We start from the raw sequence: 27,236 nt of genomic DNA, 5'->3' as shown, positions 1-27,236 counted from the left end.
TTCTTTATTTTTAATTTTGGCAGACTTGGCATTCCATAGTGAACTTGGAACGTTTTGACAACGCTGTTGTCTGTACATGAAAAACGCAAAAGAAAAACTTTTGCATTTTTAGTACAACGTTGGGTAAACGTACCCAAAATATAAATATTAGAAAAAGTGTAAGTGTAAAGTACTAAAATTACTAAAAATAAAACTGAAATAAAAAATTCAAGCTATATAGAAATATATATATATATAAACTATAAAAAAGTACTCAAATTAAAAAGAAAAAGTTAATAATAAAATATTAATAAAGACTATAATAGTAAAATAACACTGCATGACACTGAAAGAAAATAGAAACAACTAGTTTATTATTCACTCTTAAACATGATGGAAAAATTAGAAAACACATAATACTTTTGAACATATTTTTCCTCCACAACGGCAAACGGGTAGTTCACCCGTTCTTCTTTCGAGTCATGACCCCAGGGAAACCAACCAGTTTGGAATTTGATATTTTACATTTTTGCAATATGTTTATGCTTTTTTTAAATAATATTCGGACTGATTTTTCATCCATGTCTGATACTGCTTTTGACAAACATGTAAAAATCTGATAAATGAATCAACATATATTTGATAGTTCTTGCCAGGTGGGACGTTTCTGCATTCAGAAATACACAAAAGATGACAGAAACAAAGCTTGACATAAGGCACACACCTACATCACCACAACATGAATGTGAATACCCTGCTGTTCAGCAAATGAAATTGTGAGTCTAGTAATAATAAACAACCATATAACAGATACTGTTAGTGTGAAGTGCTGATACAAGTGATGCACTTTGCATATGCTGTCACAACTTAGCTTTATTTGCAAGCTGCACGACCAGTTTTTCTTCTGAATGTGTTACAAACACGTTGCTAATAATTACAGCATTGTTAATGGTTAGAGAAAACAGGAAATTATGTCAGATGGAGGGCTTTGATCAGTTATATGGCACTGAGTGATATGATACTGTTGACTGTAGCACACATTCCATTCAAAATCAAGTTAAAGGGCATATAATATTCCATTTTCTGAAGTCACGTCACGACTGAGCTGGTGATGAGCGCAAAACATCCTGAGACACTTGATTTTTCCTGGGATACATAAAAATCATTACGCATTATGCTCCTGAATCCATCTACCGACACAAACAGCAAGTCATTAATACATAAGAATCACACAGACAAACAGTGCCATTGATACCGCAAGTCGATGTGAAAACCTATTAAGCAGTGTGAAAACATCACAACGTGGCAAACCGCAGACTGTGGGCCTACAGTGAAGCGTACTTTACAGCAGTTGCTTGCAGTGCACTCGCTCGCATTTAGTGTTACACTAAGCGTTTGTTTACCCAGCTAACAGGGAATGTTCTCGGAACCTAACATTCTGGCAATGTTTTCTCAAAGTTCCGAACACATTCTTCCAGTAACGTTATTAGAATGTTCGTTCAAAGTTATCTGGTCTTTAATGTTCTCAAAACATTACTTCTTTCATGACGTTCGTCTAACATTTTAAAATGTCACTACTTGTTCCAGAATGTTCACAGACCATTCAAAAGTAAGTTAATGTTTTCTAAAGGTTTGCATAATCACGAAAAGATACATTCTGGACATTTCGAATATTCAGAAATAACGTTTTCATAACTTAATGGCAACGTTTGCAAAACATTCTAGAACTTATTTTTGTTAGCTGGGTAAAACACACTCATCTCGCCAAACTCGCAGATTCTAATAAAATAATAGTTTACAAAAAAATGTAACGCCTCATCATTTACGCACTCTCATCGTTTCAAACCTTTATGACAGGAACACAATCGAAGATATTTTGAAAAATGTATTTTTTTTGTCCATACAATGAAAGTTAATGGGGTGCAAAAAGGGTTGTTTGTCATTCATTGGAGAGTCATACAGGTTTGGAACGACAAACTGCTCATAAATTATGACAGAATTTAAATTTAAGTTTAAAATGTTGGCTTCCTTACCACACGAACGAGAAAAAACGCTTGAGTTGACAAATGTAGCAGCTGAGATTTTAAAAACAATCAGCGGTCTGTCATTCATTTTTGATATTCTAGCAGGCACACAATCACACCCAAAGCACAGTTATTGCTTAAAAGCAGGGCACGTATATCTGACGTGTACAATTTGATAAAAGAAAACAAAAACAAAGAAAAAAATTGTGTGTGTAAAAATTGAAAGGATCACCAACTACTGGTGAGATTATGAATGCAAAACAAACATCAAGTGTTTCATTTCAACAGACATAAGAGCAGCAAAGCAAGCATGTACATTACACCCACATACCTTATGTTAACATGCCCACACTGAATGACAAATGTTACAGTCTCCATAGAGTGACAATTATATCTGAATTATTCACATGTGCCTCTTTTGTCTGTACATTTACTTACAAATACTACAAGTCAAATTAGGACCCTGCGAACAGCTTTGGTTCTACTCAGAACCCCTCTGTACACACCCTCGGCCTCTTGTAGTTAAATCTTTTAAAAGACGATATCAATGTAAACCTCAGTGTGCCAAAGCTGCTGTACTTTAGCACACAGCATCTGTAAGGAGCTGATCTTTATATTACAAATAATCCGTCTGCTGAAGCAGTCCCTCCCTTTTAATTCCTCTGGGTCTGAAAGTGGCCCCGTAAGTGGCAAAGGCACTGGACAGATGAGGACAGCCATTCTGGACGGTCTAATTTAGTGTTCCCTCTATCTGATTGGCAGCATCATGTGACCCCCGCAACACGCTGTTCCTCAGTGGTCCCTGCAGCTTCTGCATCCGCCCTCGGCTGACCTCTCCAGGTTGCTCATCTTTCCTGGGGAGAGGTCAGGGCGAGCGGGGCGCCGAGTGCTGCAGGGGTCGGGTTTCTGTGGGGGGCCGTCAGCCTTGGAGCTCGTCAAAGCAATTGTCACACACTCGGAGGGGCTTCTTGGAGGAGGGCGTCAGGGCGTTGCGGGCAGAGCATTCTGCGCAGAAGATGTTGCCGCAGTGTCGACAGTGGTGCTGGGGGAATAGAGAGAGAGGTCAGGAACTGACAAAAGTGAGATGTAATTGTTAGGGGTGGGTATCAGAACTGATCTGATTGAAAATATTTTACTGGGTACTAGGAATGTCACAAGTACCAGTACTATGGTACCAAGTCGGAACTGAAATTTTGAAAATGCGACGATATCAGCATTTCTGTAGTACCGACTCCAGAGTATATTCGGTACCCACTAATAGGCAGCTACTTTCAGACTCTTTCCTGCTGTTTATCTAAGCGCAGGGCTCCAGACTGTAGCCGATATATACTATTGTTTGTGAATATTAAACCGCTAAAGACTATTTAAATATTAATCCTTCATGTTCTGCGTGTGGCGGTTTCATTTGCCACACACGTACACTACACGTGACACCCGCTGTCGTTTATGAGGACATGAACGCATGATGAGGATTTACATTTAATTTGAGAAAAACTACCGTCCTATCAAACACACAGACACTCAAAAGGTCTTCACGTCAACCCGTCAAAATAAAAGTTCGGTTTAACTTTAAGAAATTTACAGAAATACATTAGGCTACTGTTGTACAGTAGATTTAGCTACGTCTCAGTGTAATAATAATAGCCTACTAATAATACTAGGGGTGGGAGAAAAGGTTGATGCATCGCGATTCGTTATCCAACGATTCAGAATCGATTCTGTGTTCAATTCAAACGGCCACTTCACCACTGGGCGCGCTCGCATGATCACCGGCCAAACAGAACAACCCGTTGATAGGCGAACGTTCGTATGCTGGTGAATTGCCTTCGTTTAAGATAAAATGGACAAACTACGACTTGCTCAGGGGTGTCGCACCCGTGGAGACACTTTTCCCGGTGAGAGGGTTCAACACCCGCACGTTTTATGCAGTTTTTCCCCAGTTTTGCTCAGCAGTCGCTCCTCTGTTTCTCTGGCCTACCTGTGTCTGCACTCGCTGCGACTGCCTCCCCATTTCAAAAATGTATTTTGCTTATTAAATGCAAAAAAAATTATTTCTAAATTAAGTTCTTATTTCCAACAAGCGAAATTCTGAGCCAAAATAAAGAAGTGGTGCTCAAGTAGGCTATACGGCGCTTTCCTTGCCATTAATGATTAATAACACTCTTATGTTTCCGATGCGGTGTCCGGGACACAAACCTACCAACATTCGTGGGATAATTTTTGGAATGACTTATCGAATTTTGCTGAACTACTGCACAATGTTTCAAACAAATGGAAAATTCTGAACAAAGACTTCGTTTTGGTGAGTGATTCGTTAAATGTCTCTAACATGACTGTTGCAGCTTGGCAAGTTTTCTCATGTGAGATGTAATGCGCACACACTGAATTTGGCTTCTCAGCGAGCGCTAAAGTTGTTTTAAAGATTTGTTTGTGGCTCTAACCAAAGTAAACTTTTTTTTTTGCTTATAAAGACATTTTTTGTTAAAATGTTCTAAAGAAACTAAACAGTTCTCAATTTACAACTAAGTGTGACAATTTTTCATTCTTAATGATTGTTCTTTGCAATTGTATATATGGCTTACCATGTTTCATTCAGAGCTTGTTAATCTTGAATATAACTTTGTTAATAAAATAAAAGTATTGAAAGAAATCTTCATAATCATTTTTAATATGGCAATACTGTTAAACAGATATTCTAACTAAAAACAAAACACATATTAAATCCAATTTAGGTTAAAATGTAAAGTTCATGTATTTGCACAGCAGGATAATTAGTTACCAAAAATGTATGTTAAGAATCGTTTTGAGAATCAGCTCGTTACTCCCAGAATCGAAATCGGATCGAATCGTTAAGTGCCTTAAGATTCCCACCCCTAAATAATACTACTAATAATAATAATAATTAAAAAGTATTATTAGGTGTGCGTATTAAATATAAATATGTATTATGTACTTATAATGATTATCATCATAAATAATAAACTCATTGAATTTAATGTAATATTTTGATCAAATGGTTAAATAAAATAGTAAAATAGTTCCAATAGATTTAGCTGTGGTACCGAAATAGGGTACCGAGAACCGTAACATTTTGATGGTATTGGTACCGACTACTGGAATTTTGTGACATCCCTATTGGGTACTGATTTAATTTCTTTCTTATGCATATTTTGGAATTTTTATTAGCATCTTTGTGTTACGTTTCATATATTTATACTTAATTTTTTTTAGTAAAATTTTGAATACTTTATTTAGAAAGACATAAGCCGTGATAATCAGTGTTATTCACTTCACCATTCAGTGGTCATAATGCCTGATTGGGATATATATATTATACATTACATATTTATTATGATTAATTATAAATACATTTAAATAATACATTTGCTTTTAAAAACCAAGTACTTAACATACACATAAATTGTAAGATATCACTAACACCGATTCATAAACTGTATAATTTAAGGCTATTAAATAGCAGTCCCAAACTAGTTTTTGATAATACTGTACAATAAAGTTTGTATGAACCACTCATTAAAATATACAAGGAGCACAGTAAAACATCTGACAGGACAATTCGTTTTTTTCGAGGTGAGAGACTTATAAGTAACAAGTTAAGAAAAGAACGCTAGAATAATGACACTGACATATAGCCTGAAAACATCTCATCTAACAGTAGATACTGAATCAGAACAGCACATTTTTCTCAGGCACGCTTTACTCAGTCAACAGCTTTCATTCACATTTTACAAAATAAAAGCCTCGCTTCAGAAAAACATTTATAATTCAGTTGTTTTTTGTTTTTTGTTTTTTTTGTCTTTGACTACACACTCCGTGACCCACTTTTGGGTCATGACCCACCGGTTGAGAAACAGGGATTGATCATTAACACTGTATTGATCTCATTCTCTGAGCGGCAGCTTTATCAAATAGTAATGTGAGCGTGTGTGAATGCATGATGCAGACCTTTCTGACAGTGACAGAGAAGCCTTTCCCACAAGCCATACAGTTCTGCACCTCGTGATCTTCCGCCCACTTCCGTGTGAGGGACTGTGACTGTTTTATCTGTAACAGGAAAAAGGAGTCGCGTGTGACTAAATAGTTTCCATAGCTAAAGATCACAAACCACATTTTACGGTCAGTAAAATTCAGTGCATCTGGTGTTGGGGTCAGACTGACCTGTAAAGACTGATTTTCACGACCAAGCTCCTGCATGGCGGCCGTGGTGTCATCCAGCTTCCTGCGCATCTCCACCATCTTAGCCTGAAGCTTCTCAATCTCACCCTCACCCTGGACACACCTGGAACAGGAGCGACAGCATGAGCGAGAATTAAAGTGGGTGAATGAAAAAATATGAATGGACTTAATGGTTACGGTCACTTTCTGTTTGTTTATTTAGGCCTAAAAAATGTCTAGAGCCATCAAACCTCTCAAGCAGAGCACGTCTCTCGTCCTGGTTGTTCTGGACGGTGGCCTCCAGCACGGCAATCTCCCCTCTCAGCTCATCCGTCTGTTTCTCCAGCTCACCCACCCGCCTCTGGCTGCCCTGCCACTCCCGCTTCAGCGTGGCCACATTCTCATTTAGTGCCGTCACCTGCATAGACATTCTCACTTCAGCCTCTTCCCTCTGCTTCTCCACCTCTTCTTTAGCCTTCACTTCTGATGCCTGAAGAGGAAGAGAATAAAACTTTTCTGTGGAAAATTGAGAAAGCAATTTTGCTAAATAAGAAGCAACAGAGGTTACTTGCAAAATGCAAATCATTAATAAAAACAATAAATAATATTATTAATAATTATATTGATAATTAATTGTAAAGAAATAAAAAAAATAGGCCTAAGTCAGCAATAGAGGGTACTTACTAATCGTTAATAATAATAAAGTCCCTCTGTAGTCAATCATTTTATTGCTTAAAACTCATATTTTATCACCAAAATTATATATATTTAAATGTTTTTTCCTGTGAAAATAATGTATCCATGTCTTAAAATAGCTTGAATGTACCTCTACACCCTTGCCTTTTTTAGTATACGCAGAGCCATGAATATGCAAATGAGCCCCGCCACTCACTCGTACAGGCTTGTCTACAAATTGATGTATCAGAATGGTAATGCGTTTTATTTATCACTCTCTACAACGTTGGACACATAACGGTAATTAATATGATTAGCCTTTTGCTTGGCTTCGTTATCCACCAGCTTGTTGTTGCTAATGTTAGACAAACCATGTTCCCGTTCGCCATCTCAGAGACAGACAGCGGCCTTCTCAAAATCAGTATGCTTAGAAACGCTTTGAACAACTTAGAAAGTCAGTGGAGAAAGGCATATAGTTCATCTTAACATCGTAATACACATACATAATTCACCCGCTATATTGCTAAATGTACCCGATTTTTCATATCAACAGAAAAATATACCAGGATAACCTGGCTTCTCTTGAGACTCCCCTGGTTCGCAGCATGGTAATGATATGCTAAAGACCGCCCACACGTTGACGGGATTGGTTACAAGGTTTGTGACATAAGAAACGCCACCGATTTCAAACTGCGTATTTGGTTCACTGCAGTTTTAAGGAAAAAATACTCAGCAATGATGCTGACATGAATTTGCACATGGGTTGTCTTAAAAGCATATTAAAAACACCACAGACATATAAACAACATTAAAAACTTTAACTAGCCTGGTCCTACTAGACCAGTGGTTCTCAACCTTTTTTGGGCCAGCGCCCCCTATCCATTATCCAGGTCCCTTAACGCCAACCCCCCCCCCCCACCTCTCTCCACACACACACACACACACACACCAACCAAAAAAGAGCTATGTATGCTAATTATTATTCTGTTGTAATAATAATAATATGTATATTATTCACAATATTATTGTCCTTATTATTAATATTATTATTAAATCCGTAACTTTTTTTGTAGGGTGATATCAGCTAAATTGGGCCACTTTTTGGTAAATCGCTTGGGACAATAATACAATACCATATATGCCTTTTCCATGTGTTTTTATGATTATTAATCACTGTTTTTGATAATGTTGTGTTGAAATTATGTAAAAAATATATAATTATTTAAGCCCTACAGTTCTTAAAACATCAGCTGTGCCAACTTTTTTTTGCATAAGCAGTTTCAGGTAAAATGGGCCGCTGTTTCAGGTAAAATGGGCCACTATTTCAGGTAAAATGGGCGCTGTTTCAGGTAAAATGGGCCACTATTTCAGGTAAAATGGGCCGCTGTTTCAGGTAAAATGGGCCGCTGTTTCAGGTAAAATGGGCCACTATTTCAGGTAAAATGGGCCGCTGTTTCAGGTAAAATGGGCCGCTGTTTCAGGTAAAATGGGCCACTATTTCAGGTAAAATGGGCCGCTGTTTCAGGTAAAATGGGCCACTATTTCAGGTAAAATGGGCCGCTGTTTCAGGTAAAATGGGCCGCTGTTTCAGGTAAAATGGGCCACTATTTCAGGTAAAATGGGCCGCTGTTTCAGGTAAAATGGGCCACTATTTCAGGTAAAATGGGCCGCTGTTTCAGGTAAAATGGGCCGCTGTTTCAGGTAAAATGGGCCGCTGTTTCAGGCCAGTCAAACTGCAAAGGGAAATAGTGATTTATCATCAATTTTAATTTTATGTAGCCACATAAATTTAAGCTGCATTAAACAAACTTCTGCCTTCTGCATTGAATGCTGCCAGACAAGTCGTTGTCTCCCCCTTCTCTCCTGCACACACCTCCATACATGGTTGGCCAACCTGTCCAATGACCTTTGTCGAACTGAACTGGGCTTCGTTTCCCAAAACCATCGTTTTCCTTCTCCCTCTCTCCTCTATTCTTGCTTTCTTCTCGTTTGTCATACTCACTGTAAATGTGTAAATGTAAATCTACCACCATTATTACTGGTGGGGGGACATGGTGTGTGTGTGTGTCGGTGTGTGCTTGTTTATGTGATTTATGAGGACACAAATTTGTATAATGACATTTACCAATTACACTGGTATTACAACATCAAAGTGGTTTATGAGGACATTCTAAATGTCCCTGTAAATCAAATCGCTTTAAAAACATACTAAACAATGTTTTATTAAAAATGTAAAAATGCAGAATGTTTCCTGTGATGGTTGGGTTTATGGGTGGGGGGATAGAAAATACAGTTTGTACGGTATAAAAATCATTACGCCTATGGAGAGTCCCCATAATGTTGTTGCACCAACATATGTGTGTGTACAAAGCGGTAATGTTTGCACTTAGGTTTTATTACGCGGGTTCTCACACACACTGAAGCACTCGCTGTGTTTTCAGCCTCTGTAGCCTGACATGAACTTCATCTTCAAGCCGCTCTGAGAGGAACTTCTTGAACATTTTTCCCGTTTTACCGTTCATTTGAGAAAACGGCCACCCGTCAAAATAAAAGTTCGGTTTAATTTGACAGAAATATATTACTGTTGTACAGTAAAATTTAGACAAGTCTCAATGCAATAATACTACTAATAAAATATTATCAAAACTTATATTTTTAAGGAATTATCACGTTCTCTTCCATGTTTTAATTTTATCAATAAAGCTCAGTGCAGCACGTTGACAAAAAACTGTTTAATTTCATATGAATAAAATTTAAATTAAATTAATATTACATGTCTTCATTTGATTTGAAAACAGAATTTGAAAAATGAAACGGAATTGGATGGGGGAAAACAGGCTATTTCATAAGGCTCTAAAGATGTAATTTTTGCAAAATTGATAGGTTTCATTATTTAAATTAATTAGACATGCTTTTTTTATTACTAAAAAAATATTTAACCATTAAAATGGAGTCCAAAAAACGGAATCCAGAAAATTTAAGACGGAATTAGGGGGAAAAATTAGCAGAATTTGAAAAAATAAAAACAAAATTATATATATATATATATATATATATATATATATATATATATATATATATATATATATATATATATATATATATATATATATATATATATATATATATATATATATATATATATATATATATTTGTATTTATTTATTAATGGATTTCACAGGGTTCTAATCATTAACCTTAGGCCTACTTTCAATAAAAAAATTATATAATCATGATTTTTCATGAATAAAATAAATATTATAATTATAGGCCTAAATTCCTTGGTATCAGCTTTCATCAATGGTAGGCTATAGCCTAATTAATAGTCTACAAATTAAAACTAATTTGGTTTGTCATGATTAATTCGTGTTCATGATCAGTAAAATAAAAACAAAAGCTTCTAGCAAGAATAAACACACAGGAACCGTTAAATTATTGTAGTATTAATTATTTTTTAACTGAATGCAGAAGATTAAAGCTAAATGTAAAAGCACCCATTTAAGCGAGCTTGTCATTGTATTGTTCTGTTTTTGTGTTTTTCATTAATAATAATATTGAACACACCTTTCAAGCAATTCGCTCCCAAATTGGCTCTAATTCTAAAGTGAAAGTATAATGTGCACAGCCGCACAGGGATTTATAACGGTGTGCGTTATGAATGCAGCCTTCGTTCTTCGCGAAATGTGGATACAAATGCGCACAGGAAACAAAAACCTTGCAAAAGTTATATACGACCCTCCAAATCCTGGCCAAATCACAGAGATGGCGATTCGCATAGGACTAATATTATCACAGGGTGTGTTCGCCGGAATATGGTAGGTCATTCGCGGGGTAATTTTATAAATTACAGACATGGCCGATTCGCACTGGATTAAGATCACAATTAAACAACCTCCGCAATTATTACAAATGGCTAGAGGTCACCAGGCAATAAATCCCGTGCGAATAGGGCTTTTAAGAAAACATTTTGGCATTAGGCATTGCATTGATTAATGCCTAAAAATGTAAAAGTGTTACCTTTATACAAATAAAATTCATCACCGGAGTGAATATGAACATGATTTATTGTGGTTCTTAAGTCAATACTTTTTTAATGGCTTGTCAACTTCCCATTCCTCCGCTGCGTGATTCCAGTCAGCGCTGGATTCTAGCCACCACCGGATTGAGCGCTTTCATTGTAAAATAAACGATATAGTTTACGTCGCATTAAACAGGCAGATTTTATAATGTGGTAGGCATTATTTTGCAAGTAATTATCATACATGTTTAATTTTGTCTAGCCTGGATCTTTGCATAGGATCTTTGGTATAAACTTGTGAATGCCCCCCAGGAACACCTGAACGCCCCCCTTTCAAGAATCTTGCTTCCAACGCCCCCCCTTGTGCTCTGAACGCCCCCTGGGGGGCGGTACCGCCCCCGTTGAGAAACACTATACTAGACTCTCGTACATTTCATTTGTACAGAGAGTCTGGCCACTCTCCATTGACAAGCGTTAACTAACTTGAAGGCGGGTACTCTGTTCAAGTTTAAAACTATTGGATCTGCTCAGAGCCACTCTGGATCTGCCATAACCAATCGCAAACGTTTGGTTGTGACGCATGTCATCTCAAACTAGCGCAAGACATCAACGTCATCATTCTCAGCCACTCGCTCTGTTCGCTGATTGGACCGGTTAAAATTTGACCGGAGAAAACCAGAGAATATACCGCAATCCCAGACGGAGTACTGAAGGAAAATGAAAACTGAGCGGAAGTACGCAAGAGGCGGAGCCAGGCTAGTCTTTAACAACAATAACAATTATTATTAATATAATATAATATAATATAATCAGTACCAATTGCTGCTGTAGTTTGTCGGTCTCAGCTTTGAGCAGCTGCTGTTTTTGTTTGATTGAGTCTCTGGTCTTCTGATGCTCTCTCTGCTCCTGTTCCAGAGATGCTTGAGCTGCTTCCACTTTCCCCTGCATCTCCACCTTCTGCTGGATCAACAGCTGCTTCGCTGCCTGAAGCTCCTTCAGCTCCTGCGACATTCAAACGATTATGCCAGTTATACACATATAGTGGGATTTGAATCTGCACCGTTTTGGTTACAAGCCCAGGTGATAAAACTACTTAAATAGCGGACAATGAAAAATAGACAATGGATACTGTACGTCATTTTAAGGTGCATCTTTGTTCATGTTTCATGGGCTGATGCAACGGTGGTCTGGGACTTCATACTCACATTTATCAGCATATACCGTTCAAAAGTTTGGGAAAAGCAAGGACATTCAGCAAGGACACATTCAATGAAGGCCATTTACAATGTTACAAAATATATATATAACTTTCTATTCATTAGGGCTGTCACTAACGATTATTTTGGTAATCAAGTAGTCAGTCGATTATTCTGACGATTATTCGAGTGATCTGTTTGGGGGGAGGCAAAGCGGAGTGCCTGCAACCCCTTCAGCCGTGACTTATTCACGATACAGCACTACTTACTTAAAAACCATACTATAGCTTTTATAAAACGGTTACCACACAATTCAATGCAATTCCGGCAGACCGCCTTCCGTAATCAACTTACGTCAAAGCGTAACTTGCACAACTTATCATTAGAACGTAGCGCAAGCGTTTTGACAGGCGAGAGGCGTTACACTTTCTTCGTAAGTTGAATACGGAAGGCGGTCCGCCAGAAGCTAGATATTTTACTTTCTAAAGTTTTAAATATGGATATTTTTCTTACACAAACCCCATCGGTTCGCTTCAGAAGGACTTTATTAACCCCCAGAGCCAGAGTGCATTTATTATGGATGGATGTACTTTTTTGAGCTTCAAACTAAATGGACCCTGCCACTGCCATTATAAAGCTTGGAAGCGTCAGGATATTTTTTAATATAGCTCCGATTGTGTTCATCAGAAAGAAGAAAGTCATATACAGCTTGGGTGGCTTGAGGGTGAGTAAATCATGGGGTCATTTTCATTTTAAAGTGAACTACTCCTTTAACAATTAATAATAATAGTCACTTTTTTACAGTGGAAAAGCAATGCACCTTTAAACAACAGATTTTGAAGTTACTTTGATTCATAAATGTGTATATTAGGGATGCACTGATCCACATTTTTTCACTTCCGATCCGATCCCAATACCTGAATTTGGATATCGATACAATTCCGATACCAGAGCTGTGTTTGCTTTAATATTATTATTATCATTATTGTTGATTTTATATTATGCTGAAATAAACTCCTCTCAACAGGCAAGTATGTTATGTACGTATTAGGGATGAAATGGTATGGAAATTTCACATCACGATAATAGTGACCCAAATGATCACGGTTATCAATTTATATTTGAAAATCAACAAACAAAAAATAAAAAATAAATCAAGCAGCTCTAAGCACTTTTTTAAGCTAGATTCTGTGGAATTTCCTTCCTTATAATGGCCGTCGTCAATGGCAACGCATAATACATAAATCTCTAATATTATATCTCTAATCTCTAATATTATCTCTGTAAATATATTCTCAAGCAATATTCTCATCAGTGTTCTATCAGCTATGACACATTTAAATCTAGCATATTTTGTGCAAGAGCCCATACAGTATCCTAATGAAATAAAGCATATATTTTCCTATGATTTGACAGTTTATTTTATTAAATATCAAAAATCCAAAAGGTGTGCATCATACCTGACACCTAGATGGACACTTTACAGTCAGTTTTATGACTAAGTCATTCTCTTCAAATGCCATTTAAGTTAGAAACCTGTATAGCCTACCAATGTTTTATGTAACTTTAGAGACGGTCCCTAAATTCGCGAACGTCAAGCCAACTTTATGCCAGTCATATCAGATGCGCTATGGTTCTACTGGGTTTGTTTGAAACTATTTTCTGTGCTGAGATAGAACAAAAACTCTCAATCACTGTATGATAAGTGAATCTCCAGCGTACATCGCATGTTCATCTCTACTTTGAGTGTAGATTCCAGTGAGTGAGAGCAGCGCGCGCTCTGAACAAAACTCAGCTAATCAGAACGCCTCTGATTATTATATCCATAAACTCAATAGAAACACGTGTGATTGGTTATAATGCGCAACGCGATTATAACAGATGGCTTTTGAGTAGGGGTGCTCCGATTGATCGGCAACCGATCTCGATCGGTCGATAATCGCTTTGGGATGATTGATCGGCGGTCTCCAAAAAGGCCGATCTCATGAACCGATCGCATGCTGACGACACATAAACCCGCACCTACCGTGAGAGCTAGGGCATGATATGCAGCGACACCGTCTCATTCTCTTTCCAGCGCAGGTAAAATAATTATAATGCTGAAGGTGAGGTACAATTCATATTTCTATATTAAATAACTTACGCAGTCATTTGAAAACTTTCTGTAGGACGTAAGTTCACAAACAGCGCGCGTGAATCACCGCGTGCGCGCGCTCTCTCTCTCCCTTTCAAAATGCTCAAATTGCTTCACATCAGCGCATCGCATGTGCACTAAAATCGAGTTGCACAGTTGACACAGGATTTGCCACTTTGCACAATCGAGGCAGTGTCGCATCGTGAGCAAAAAAGCTTGAGTACAAATTGCGCTGAAATGGTCAGATACACACAAATGTATGTACTAAATTATCATCTTGACGAGTGTGCACCAGGGCCGTGCAGAGAGTTCGTCAGGGGCAGGGGCTCAAATGTAAAAAAGGGGCAATATATATATATATATATATATATATATAGCCTCTTACTGCATTTTGTTGCCTTGTACCGTACTTGTGTGATGACAATAAAGTTGAATCTAATCTAATACACATTATATATATCTATCCTTATGCTCATCAAGCCTGCATTTATTTAATCAAAAATACAGAAAAAACAGTAGCCTAATATTGTGAAATATTATTACATTATGTTCTTTTTAACTTTTTATTAATCAAAGAATCTTGAAAAGAGTATCACAGTTTCCATCATTGACATTAAAGGTCCCGTTTTTCGTGTTTTTTTGAAGCTTTGATTGTGTTTAGTGTGCAATATAACATGTGTTCATGTTTCGCGTGTAAAAAAACACAGTATTTTTCACACAATTTACTTATCTGTATACTGCTGTTTTCACTGTCCTCAAAACGGCTTGAAAGATTTCCCTGTTCTATGAAGTCGCTCCTTCAGAAATACGTAACGAGTTCTGATTGTGCCAGCGGTTCCCATGTTGTGATTCGACAGCAGTATAGCGCACGCAGAGCGCACGTTACCGGAAAGGTCACGCCTCTTACCATAACGGGGATACATGCGCTCAATGATCTCTAAGTACAGCGTCCCTGGGAAAGCCAAACAAAGGTGACTTGACTCCGGGATGAAAATAACAGCGTCTCGGCGACATGGCGACAAACAAACTATACAAACGCAACCGAACGCAACACTTCCTATTCTCCACACGCCCCCTTTTTCGCATACTCTTGTGGGTGGAGGTTAGTCGACAAACTGCTCTACTGACGTAATTAAAGCAGGAAATACCAGGATGTAGTCCAAACCGGCCGTTCGCTGTAGGCTTTGAAAGGGAACTTCTGTTAAATAAAATATCTCGCTTGGCATTGAACTTTGAGCTTTATAATTTTACAGGTATTATAAATGCTCTAACAGCAACATTACACACTAACTAAAGTTTGAAAAATGGGATCACGAAGAACAGGACCTTTAAATCCTCATATTAGAATGATTTCTGAATGATCATGTGACACTGAAGAGTGGAGTAGGCCTAATGATGCTGAAAATCCAGCTGTGATCACAGGAATAAATTATATTTTAAATTATTTTAAAATAGAAAACCATTATTTTAATATATTTCGCAATATTGCTGTTTTTTATCAAATAAATGCAGGCTTGATGAACATAAGAGACTTCTTTCATAATGCTGCATAATATTAAAAAACGGTAATAAGTCCTTTCATGTAACCATTTCGCCAGCCTACACTTAGTTTAATAGGCCTGTAGGTGCCGGTGGCACTTGGGTTTTTGTTAACTTTGATAGTTTCATGAAATAGTAAACGGTGTATCAATATACATAAATACAAGTGAATTTAACACTACTTACCATTAATGCGACTTTTGCTGCTGAATGGTTTTGTGCAGGGATTTGTTTGTTGTCAGTTAAAATCCATTTTGTCAGTGATTTATAAAATGAGACAAACCGCAGGAAATAGTTCCACAAACGTTAGTTCATCTGTCCATGTAATTTTCAACCGATTTATGAATAAGAACAGAAAATTACCGCTTCACATCGCCCAATGGAATTTGAACCTGCTTTGCCAGATCACGATTGGTTGGTGTATATACATGACAAACGGGCTTTGGTGAATTGTGTAATACTTTAAAATATATAGCTAATATATTGATTTGTAATTAAATCAACACATTAGCTCTGATTATGGATGAAAAAAAAAATATTGGTTTACTTTTTTCCCGCGAGGCCACACACTCTATGAAAGGACCATATTTGTCTCGAGAGCCATTTCCGAACAGTGGAAAATCAGCAGTCAAACAAAACGCACGCAACGCAACCCATAGCAACGCGTTATGGCAACGCCTCAACAGAAATTGTCCGACTTTTGAGCCGTTCGTTACTATTGTATACATTGTCATGTTATAATAATCACATTTATTTAGTTTTATTGACCACGATATTATCATTGATATTTGTCTGAGAGGGGCACTTTTGATTCATTTTGAAAAAGGGCAGGGGCTCGAGCACCCAAAGCCCCCCCCTCTGCACGTGCCTGGTGTGCACGTAAACCCCGTCGTGACTCGCGAGTGAACGTTTGTGCAACTGCATGTAACCGTATCCGTGTTCGCTCTTAAAGTGACAGCTGTCGAATAAACTGCTGCTGTCTCTGAGTTTCTCTTTGTCTCTGTTGTTTGATGAACCTTTATGACACTCACTGCTCTTGAATGACTAACTTTTGCAACCTTAAGTGTAAGGATTCATCTGATTTAATTTATTCAGGGAAGACCAATATTAATTTACATTTGATTTCTTCTTAAATGTCTTTAGTATTTCTTACCTATATACTTAGACCTACCTGAAAAATTGTTTTTAAAAACAATAATGCACTGCATGATCAAATATTTAGGTGAGATAATTATATACATTTATTTGGGAAAGATGGCCCACAGTAGCCTTAAGTTATCTCATTTTCTAAAATAAACACTTGGTGGTTCTTCAAGATCTTGACTCAGTTAATTTAGAGTTAGTTTCATTTCTACAAATGGTGCAAACTCTGCAAGATTATAGATAAAAGATTGCCATTCCCCTGCCATTCTGTGATCGGCAGTGATCGGCAATCGGCAGATCATGATCTTGGTGATCGGTAATCGGTGATCGGCCCCAAAAATGCTGATCGGAGCATCTCTACTTTTGAGAAGACCATAATAAGTTCAAAGTGGCTAGTGAGTGTTACACGCCACAGCCGAAATACACACGCAGATGGCGATTGTTAATGTCAAGCCCTGATTATCATCTTTTAAAATGTCACCCTAGTCTGAACCTAGTCTGCTTTTTTAAATGTTTGATTGCGTTCGTTGTGTTGTACGACTCTGAATTACGGTTTAGTAAACATTGTCTTGCTCTGCGGTGTTTCCAGTGTGAAGTATTTCCAAACATGCTGACATGTTGGCTAGCCACAATGCTGCTCAATGCTATACTGCTATCTGGCTGCAAACTGCGGAATGGATTTCCTGAGCGGGGGCGTGTCTCATAACTCTGTGTCTCATTGAGCCACGCCTCCGTTCAGGAAATCCATTCCATAGTTTGAAGCCAGCTAGCCGACGGGAATCACTTTTGGAGTCATTTCAGCAGACAACGTTAAAGCGCAGACATGGCTCATGGATATCGGATTTCTCCGCTGGTTGGATCGAGAAAATCCGATACGTGAATTACGCTGGTATCGGTCCCGATACTGATACTGGATCGGATCGGCCCCATCCCTAGTGTATATAAAGTGGTTTGGGGTCAGAGGTCAACAGACTGACCTTCTCATTCTTCTCAGCCAGAGTTTTGAGATCAGCAGACAGTTTGTTTTTGTCCTTCTCCAGGGAGCTCTGGCACTCTCTCAGCTCTTCGCATTGAGCTTTCTCCTTCTTCAGCTGCTCCTCAGTTTGTTCCTGCAAAAGACAAAGATAGCTGAACAACTTAACATTTCCATAAACAGTCTCCATGTCTGTGTTGATAAGCAAATTAAAATTATGACTATTCCAGGTTAGAACAGAAGGTTGTGTTGTAGTTTCACTGTGTCTGGAATAGAACAGAACAGATTATCTCCACACAATCGAGGACGGTGGCATTTATTTCCATAACTTTTATTTCCTTGCTTGAGGGCACAACGGTCAAGATCTCATCAATCTGTCGCATATTTTGTTACCTTTTGTGTCTGGAGTTTCTGTAGAGCCTCCACCTGCTGTTTGATCTTCTCGTCTTTGTTGCCAAGGTATTTCTCTAGCGTCGTGCGGCCTGTCTTCATCTCCTGGATCTGGGTTTCGTGAGCACTAAGCTGGTTCCTGTTGGCCACCAGCTCTTCCTGAGCTAGAACCAGCTTCTCCTCACACACCTACATGGCAAATAAGAGATAATAATCAGATACGACACATAATAATTTATTAAGATGTTCATGTACTTTATAAAACAGACCTTGAGGTCCTGGCGTACAGCAGAGAGCTCTGACTCTTTGCCATAGTAATCAGACTGAATGGCAGCGAGACTCTCTTTGGTGTTGTCGCTGGTCTTCTGTAGCTCTCCACAGCGATCCTTTTCAGAGGTTAAATCTTTAGACAGCGCCGTCACCTGCTCCTTCAGCCTGGCCTCCTCTTCGGTCTGAAACACAAGAAGTAGTTCAATCATAATGTCCAATGACATCATCCACCCAAAATTTTAAATTTTGCCATAATTTACTCACCCTCATGTTTTTCTGAACCCATTTCTTTCTTCTGCAGAACACAAAAGAAGATATTCTGAAGAATGTTGGTAACCGGTTTTGGTACCTATTGACTTCCATTGTATGGACAAAACATCAACGTGAATCGAAACGGTTTGGTTCCCAACATTCTTCAAAATATCTTTTGTCATGTTCGACAGACGAAAGAAATTTATACAGATTTGGGACGACATGAGGGTAATAATGACATAGTTTTCATTTGTGGGTGGACTATCCTTTAAGAACAGGAAATAAGGCATTCGATTTGGGATTAAGAGTACATTCATGTGCATTTTATGACAAATTAGTGCGTAAAAAGACAGTACGTGCCTTTTTAGAGAGGGAAGCCTGCAACTCAGACACTTGTGCCTTAAATTTCTTCACTTCCTGGCTCAAGGACCCCTGTGTAGTCTTCAGCTCTGCCTGTAGCTGCTGTGCACTCGTTTCTTTTTCTTTCAGTGTATCTTGAGATTGTTTCAGCTGAGTGTTCAGTAAGGTCAGCTGAGATTGAAGACCCTTTTCTGCCTAAAAAATTCAGCAATTGTGAAATATCATGATTCATCTAACATGGGATTTATGCTTCCTTGAAACTTAACTGGAGTTCAATTTCGCATTCTTACCTCTATCGATTTCTCGAGCTGACCTTTGACATGGCTGAGCTCTTTAGAAGTGGTCTCCGTGTTTTTCTGAAGTTCTTGCTGTGTTTTCTGATAAATCTTCTCCTAAAAATGAGAGAAAAGTTGATATTTAAACTTCTTTTTGTGAAATGAGGATGTGAGATTTGTTGTATGCCACGACTTTCATTTATTTTTATACATACAAGTTTCCAAGTAGTTTTTGAGGCCAAAACTCATGTGACCCACCTTCTCTTCCAAAGTGGCCTTGCTGCTCTTCTTTTCTTTCTCCAGTTGAGTCTGGCTCTCTTTCAGGGCTTTAGAAGCTTTGCTCAGAGCCTCTTTCACTGTTGCCATTTCTTTAGTCAGAGCTTCCTTCACCTCCTGAGCTTTCTGGAGATCTGCGCTCAGACCCTGAACTTTCTTGTCCAACTCTGCCTGCCGCTTCTGACCCTCCAGAGACAGTTTATCCAGGCTGGCCTGCAGGGTTACACGCTCTTGCTCTGCCTTCTCTAGCTGTTGTCTTGTTTCAGAGAGGGCTGAGGTTTTGTTCTTCAACTCCGCTTGCTGGGTGGCAGCTCTGAAACAAAAACGAAAGGGAATTAATAAGTCACGTCTGTGATCTATACTTATCATATTAAAGGTTTGGGGTTGGTACGATTTTGAAATGGTTTTAAAATGTTTTTTATGATCACCAAGACTATGTTTATTTGATGAAAAATACAGTAATATTGTGAAATTTAATGTAACTGTAATAAATTACATTCTAGAATAAATGTAATTTACTCCTGTGATGTCAAAGCTGAATTTTCTCAGGTTTTTTTCAAAGCTTTGATCCTTCAGAAATCATTCTAATATGCTGATTTGGTGCTCAAGAATTAATTTTTTTCTTAATGTCAATGTTTAAAAGTGTTTTTTTTTTTGTGGAAATCGTGAGACTTTTTCTGGATTCTTTATTCAAAAGAACAGCATTTATTTGAAATAGAAATCTTTTGTTACATTATAAATGTCTTTACCGTTTCTTTTAAACAATTTAAAGCATCCTTAAAAATTCTTACTGACCCCATGCCTGTTATGCTAGTGTACTCCAAGAATTAAGCAAATACACATATAAAAAAGGTATAATCTTTCTCTTTTGGGAAACTAGACAAACTGTATGCATGTACTGTATGCATGCATGTTGATGTTTTTTTTTAAAGAAAATAAGAACCCTTCAATGTGTCCTATTCTAATTTTCAGTTTCAGGTTCCACCAACACTAAAACTGTCCTCAAGATGTTTCGGTCTTTAACATTGCACAGTTTCCAATATAAAAGTACCTACCCTTGTTTTTCAGAGTCTAAAAGGCAGTTCAGCTCCTTCGTCTTTATCTCCAGCTCACTGATCTGCTTCTTCAGCATCTGCTGCTCCTTCTGAGCTTGTTCCCTTCCAGAGCGAAGCTCAATTAACTCAACCTCTGCTTTCTGTATCAGACAAAAACACACAGAAAACAGAAAATCAGATCATAGATATTTCACTCAATTTATACAACAGCATGCAGCTTTTAAGTATTTCTCAATCAAGGAAACATTCCAAATAATTATTAGTAAGTGAATAGTCAATAACAAACAGTAAAGAAATAAATCAAGACCAATTTCTTGTCAGCATTGTTGTCTGATTATTGACATTTGACATCTACCATACGCAACAAGCATGGAAGTCATAGTGACAAAGCAGAAATGTGCTGCAGTGACGCTGACCTTAGTCTGGGTCTCCAGTGTCTCTAGTCTCTGCTCTGCAGTCAGCAGTTTGTCTCTGCTGTCCTTCAGAGCGGTCTCCAGCTGAGAGCACTGCTCCTGCTTCTCCTGCAGCCTGCGGCCCTGCTCCTCCAGCTGAGCTTGCACTTTACTCAACTCCTGCGTAAACACACACGAAAACTCTTCTTTGAACTTACAATACACTTGTGACTATTGTATTTGACAAATACAAATATACTAGGTTCAAATGGTGTCAAAGCAATAGTACATACTTGTTGCTTGTCTTGCAGTGCATGCTGGGCAGTCTCTAGGTGGTTCTCCAAGTCGGCTCGCTGGGCACTTTTTGCTGCTTCGGCAGACAATAACATCTCTGTCTTGGCTTTCAGCTAAGAAAAAAAAGTAATGAGTGTTTTCTTTTTTATACTATTCAATAATAATAATTAAATATGAATAAACTTGACTAATATTTTAACACTTTTAACATAAGAAATCATCAGGCTGGAATAAATAAAAAAATCATTCTAATGTCACTTTGCAATAAAGGAACAGTTCACAGAAAACATCATTCTGGGTTAGAATGGCATAAGGGTTAATAAATTCAACTAAAGCAGTGTTATTTTAGTATTATTTATATACAATTATAGTATTTATTATATTTTAAATGAGCTTTTATTTCATTTTTTTCAGTTCGGTTGATTTTATAAAAAAAATGAGTTTTTGTCATTTTCTTTTCTATTTCTATTTAATTTGTTTTTATTCCAGATCGAATTTAGGCTTTTATTCACATATAAACATTGATCAGCGAACATGAACAGAAGCTCAAACATCCTTGACACGGAAGAACAAACCTCATTGGTTCTTGCGGGAAGCTTCCGTTTACCATAACTGATGTGTGCGTTAATGAATGTTTATATATGAATAAAAACCTAAATTCAATCTTTTGATCATATAAAGCGATCGTGTCTCTTTCAGAAAGTTTGGACTAAACCGCAAAATTCATATGGATTAGTTTTACGTTCTCTTTATGAACTTTTTGAAGCGTAAAAGTGGTAGTTGTGTAGCTGTCATTGGAGGGATATAAAGCTCTAATATTTAGCTTTCATATTTAATTTTTGGGTGAATTAACCCTTTAACAATAACAACCCTGGACAGAAATGGACATATTTTTCATGCTTGTATTTTTCAAGTACCTGTGTGTCTAGCTGAGCAACCTTCTCTTTGCTCTCTGTAAGTTGAGTGTTAAGTTCAGAGATGGTGGTCTCTAGGCCATGGCAGCAGTCTTGCGCTGAACGCAGGTGGGTCTTCTGCTCCTGTACCTGGTCATGAAGGTTGTCCTGAGCCTGTTTGTGGCTCTCTGACTGGTTCTTGAGTTTGTCAGTAAGCTGCGTAATCTGAATTAATACAGATGTGGAAAACTAGAGTCAGATTCTGCCCTGTTCAAAGAGTAGGATTGTGTAGTCATACTAGTGCAGTGTCCAGTACTTGTTCCTGTAGCGAGTGATTTTTCTCTTGTAGTTGGTTCAGCACAGCTGCCTCTCCTTCACCGGCCTGGATCTTAGCACACAGATCCTCTCTCTCTGCCTCCAGCTGGCTCACGCTGTCCTTACTCTTCTGCAGCAGAGCTTCAAGATTCTGGATCTTCTGGTCCTTGTCCCCGATCTGACGCAACACCTGCTCCAGGTCGTTCTGCGTGGGAAGGTCAAAGAAACATGTATGTATCAATATTAAGCAGCACAACTGTTTTCAACATTGATACAATCTGGAGCAGCATATTATCATATTAGAACGATTTCTGAAGGATCATGTAACACTAAAGACTGCTGTAATGATGCTGAAAGTTCAGTTTTACCATCACAAGAATAAATTACATTTCAAAGTAAGACAAAAAGACAAAAGTTATTTTAAATTGTGTTATTATTATTTCACAATATTACTTTATTTCTGATCAAATAAATACAGCCTTTGTGAGCATAAGAGACTACTTTCAAGCTTTCAAAACTTACTGACCAAAATTATATAACTAGATATACATGTATATAAAAAGAATAAAAAGGTATAACAAATTATATTTAATTAAATGTATTTTCTTTCCAAATAATACAAATAATTATGTTTTAATCTCAATAACATCTCGAAATTATATAGCTATAGTGTCATTAATACATAAAACACATTTTTGAAGATGCCATATCTTCAAAAAATGGGTCATCCTTGATGTTGAGCCCTGCCTGTGATAACAGCAATATCCTGACACATGTCTACACACATTTTTTATGCACAATGAAGAAAATATTGTTTTTTTTTCTAGAAAAACCCAGTCATTGGACTCTTTATGAGATGCTACAGTTATGTTTACCTGTGCTTCTCTAAGTTTTCCATTAGTGCTCTGCTGAATTGTTTGTAGTTCTTGGTTTTGCTGTTTGGATTTTTCCAGCTGATGCTGCAGGTCAGTAGACTTGGTAGAGGTCTCCTTTAACTACACAAACATGGTCATAGATGTATCCAAGCATACGGAGGGAGGGAGAGAGAGAGAGAGACACATGCAGTGGTTAAGAGTGAAAACAAGACACTCAAGGCCACCATAGTAATAATTATTCTGCCTGGCTTGTGCACGTAAATACACACATTATAAATTAAGAAGCTGATTAAACTAATAATTACTCTCAGTGTGCATCACTGCATTCATGTGCTCCAAGTCTTCCAGCTTGCATGTCCAGTCCTGAAAAATGTATAATAATCCGCTATTTTATATCTTTACCTGTTCATCCACGCGGGAGAGTTTAAGCTGCAGGTCTGCCACCTGCTGTTCCCGATCTTTGAGTTTCTCTCCTGACAGCTGTCTTTGTTCTTTCAGCCGGCCCTGCAGCTCCCCCAACTGACGCTCGGTGTCCAGCAGCTTCGCATGCAGCTGAAGAGGATGAAAATATGAGAGCCTGATTATGATACAGCTTGATATCATATCATCTTAATATAGATTGCTACTGTACAAGTATAATTGTGTAATGGATGGATGGGATTGATTCAAGATAAATGGATTTGATTTTGATTATGATCATATATATTTTTTTTTTAATTGAATTGCATGGATGAATGGGTTTGATTCTGAATGAAAGGATAGATGGATTTAATTCTAACTGGACAGATGTTTTTTTTATAGTATTGTATCTCTTTCTGACCTTGCTGATCTCACTTTGCTGCTGCAGGCCCTGGTTTTCTTTATCCTCTCTCTGCTGTTGGAGTTGTTTCCTCTCTGCCTTCAACTCTTGGTGGTTCTTCTCCAGCTCACCGAGTTCCTGTCTGAGTCGTGCGATCTCTTCCACGCGTTCGGTCGATTCAGTCTGGGCCCGACTCAGAGCTGCCTCCCCTGATGACACCCGGGCTTGACTCTCCTGGAGGTCCAGGTCTTTCTGGAGCAGATTAGCCTGAAGACTCTTCTTAGCGGACTGTTCCTGACCCAGACGCTCCTCAAGTTCCTGATTCTCCTTCTCCTTACGAGATAACTTCTCTGACAAAAGCTGAGGAGTGGCAGAAAGATTAGATACTTGTTGTGTAAAATGATAGCTCATTCACACAACATTTATTTTCTAATAATGAAAAGTTAGAAAACACCGTAAACAAGCATTCATCAGACCAGTCTATGTATACAGAACATCACAATTCAATAAGATGCCAAAGTTTAACGGCATGCTGACAAAATGTCTGAGAATTCTGAGATATCTCCCAGACCTCTTTTATGAGTTTTATGAGGGCAGGGCTGGGTAATTGTGTTCTGACCTTTACTTGTGACAGCTATAAAAAGGGCAAGGAGGATAAGGGCGCAGTGACAAACACAATGGTGACACGGAGACGATAAATACATCATATCCCGGGTTTTGCTTCCATTCATAATGTCAAGGTTAAGAGCAGCCGAATACCCTTTCTCTTTTCATCCAACATCTTTGTAGAGCTAATTCACATATGGTCATGTGTTGCTGTTAACAGTGTATTCTTGCATTATCCCATTTTCTATTCAGTCCTCCAAGTGTCTGAAAGAATCTTAAAGGGATAACTCACCCCAAACAAATTATACCTCATTATAAAGTGTTACCAATAAAGAAAGAAATATTTAATAATGTTATGCAGCCTTTAAAAAGTTATAGGCTACTTGAAACTTAAAATAAGTGAGTAGCAAGTTTAAGTTTGCCCTTGCTCTTATTCCTGTCCTTGAAAGCATCTTCCCTTTGAACTTAAAATTATCGTTTATATTTACCCCTTTATTTCACAGGGATGGTTCTATTAACGACCCTTTAAATCGCCCCTACTTCACTTCCAATCAGTACCATGGTCCACATTTTTCAGAAGTCAGCGCGCCTTTGGACTCTGATCTCCTAATCCCGTCCTGACAACTTGAACTATAGAATAGACAGTTGTGGGTCATTACCTGCGGCCATATATCGCTCTGACCATCAAAACAGGCACGAGACGAATCATCCCCTGCTGCTTTAATTACACCGCATCTGTGATGTGCATGTCAACACTCTTCAAAATCAAATCAAAACGCACAGGGTGCTGACAGGTCAATGGGGCCAGTTTGGACTGGATACACGGGGCCAGCAGCCCGACCAGCTTCCTGAGAAATGTGTCAAGCCGTTTCCTGAAAGCCAACTGCTAGTGCTTGTAAACAGTGGAGGTACAGTAAACTTAAATTTGGAAGTGGGTGCAGAGGCTGGAAGGTCTTAACATAGTCGGCATTGGCATGTGTTCTGTGAAGCCATAAAATAGGCCATTAAAATATACAGCTGGATTTGCTGCGAGCATAGAGCACATGCCTCGTTGCTTAGGGTGGTCCAGTAACTCTAGACGCAACATATCTGCATCTGTTTGTGTCTGTGAGTGTTACCTGGGACTGCTGCTGGAAGTTGTTCAGGTTGCTCTGTAATTGGTGGATCTGTTGGGTGTAGACCGCTGCCTCCTGAGGACCCTTCTGCAGTTCCGCCTTCAACTGAGCAATCGTTGTCTATAAACAAGCACACAAATGTGAGACTGCCGCAGAAAACTAGTCTAGTCAGAGTCTGGCCTGTAATTCATTTCAAGCAAACAATATAGAAGCTGTGAAGGACAGAAGAACAGTCTGCTGTGGTGCACTGTTGGGTAACTGGATGTCAAACATTACGCTGATGAAATTAATATAAACAATTTTTTTTTCCAGAAACAACTTCAAATTGGTCAAAAGTTACAGTAAAGACATAAATTGTCTCTCAAATGGTACTGAAATGCTCATACTGTAGAGCTCTAGATGGTCAAACTCTGTGAAAATCTGCAGGGTTCTTAGCTGTGCACCTGGACATGACCTAGGACTACTTCCTTCCCTCATAGTGTCATTTTTGCTTGCATCAATTTTAATGCCGTCTACTCTGTCTAATATTTTTCCATGTGTCAAAAACAAGAAAGCAAGAAGGGAATTGCTAGGTATAATACACTTTTCATTGGATAAAGTACTCTAAATGTGAGTGAGAAATTGAAAAGAACATTGCATTTTGATGAAACAAATTATGACATGCAGAACATAAAAGAATGTATGCTGCGTCCCAATTCATACTCATTTAACAAGTGTTAAAAATACATGGCAGACATGGTAGATATGAGAGACCAACATTTAAAGGGATAGTTCACCCAAAAATTTTAATTGTCAGCATTTACTCGATGTTGTTCCAAACCTGTATGAGTTTTTTTCTTCTGTTGAATACGAATGAAGATATTTTAAAGAATGTTGGTAACCATGTTCATCGAATGTTTACGGTCATTGACTTCCACAGTATATTTTTTCCTACTATCGAAGTCAATGGGTGCCGTCAACTGTCTGGTTACCAACATTCTTTAAAATATCTTCTTTTGTGTTCAACAGAAGAAAGAAATTCATACAGGTGTGGAACAACTTGAGGGTGAGCAAGTCTATGAGTAAGTAATGACGGAATTTTCATTTTTGGGTGAACTATCCCTTTAAGTAGAGAGGTTTAGACAAAAGGGTTTGAGTGATTAATAGCCAGTATGTAACTTAACAAAAATATATTTATTTGATGTTATCCACATTATATTTCATCTACAACA

At 38.1% G+C, this 27,236-nt stretch overlaps 2 protein-coding genes across 2 annotated transcripts in view; both read right to left on the bottom strand.

Annotated features, from left to right (window-relative positions):
• LOC307131743 (uncharacterized protein) overlaps positions 1–27,236 on the bottom strand; it is a 676,237-nt gene that overhangs the window by 623,283 nt on the left and 25,718 nt on the right. The gene's annotated exons all lie outside the window — the stretch shown is intronic.
• The window catches only part of eea1 (early endosome antigen 1), a 37,042-nt gene continuing 10,137 nt past the window's right edge, over positions 332–27,236 (bottom strand). The window contains exons 10-29 of the mRNA XM_079825582.1: positions 26,029–26,145; positions 24,326–24,664; positions 23,908–24,057; positions 23,506–23,625; positions 22,632–22,835; positions 22,340–22,540; positions 21,422–21,535; positions 21,153–21,308; positions 20,737–20,876; positions 19,664–19,994; positions 19,421–19,522; positions 19,131–19,325; positions 18,518–18,700; positions 18,252–18,437; positions 17,863–17,994; positions 11,690–11,875; positions 6,431–6,669; positions 6,183–6,303; positions 5,970–6,068; positions 332–3,045 (exon numbers count right to left, since the gene is read on the bottom strand). Coding sequence (XP_079681708.1) covers positions 2,923–3,045; positions 5,970–6,068; positions 6,183–6,303; positions 6,431–6,669; positions 11,690–11,875; positions 17,863–17,994; positions 18,252–18,437; positions 18,518–18,700; positions 19,131–19,325; positions 19,421–19,522; positions 19,664–19,994; positions 20,737–20,876; positions 21,153–21,308; positions 21,422–21,535; positions 22,340–22,540; positions 22,632–22,835; positions 23,506–23,625; positions 23,908–24,057; positions 24,326–24,664; positions 26,029–26,145 — 3,438 coding nt within the window. The 3' untranslated portion in view covers positions 332–2,922. The remainder of the gene's footprint in view (positions 3,046–5,969; positions 6,069–6,182; positions 6,304–6,430; positions 6,670–11,689; positions 11,876–17,862; positions 17,995–18,251; positions 18,438–18,517; positions 18,701–19,130; positions 19,326–19,420; positions 19,523–19,663; positions 19,995–20,736; positions 20,877–21,152; positions 21,309–21,421; positions 21,536–22,339; positions 22,541–22,631; positions 22,836–23,505; positions 23,626–23,907; positions 24,058–24,325; positions 24,665–26,028; positions 26,146–27,236) is intronic.

The sequence above is a fragment of the Gobio gobio genome, assembly GCF_949357685.1.
Source record: "Gobio gobio genome assembly, chromosome: 9".
Classification (NCBI taxonomy): Eukaryota; Metazoa; Chordata; class Actinopteri; order Cypriniformes; family Gobionidae; genus Gobio; species Gobio gobio.
Note: the sequence above shows the minus strand (reverse complement) of the source record. Positions and strands in the feature narration are given on the sequence as shown.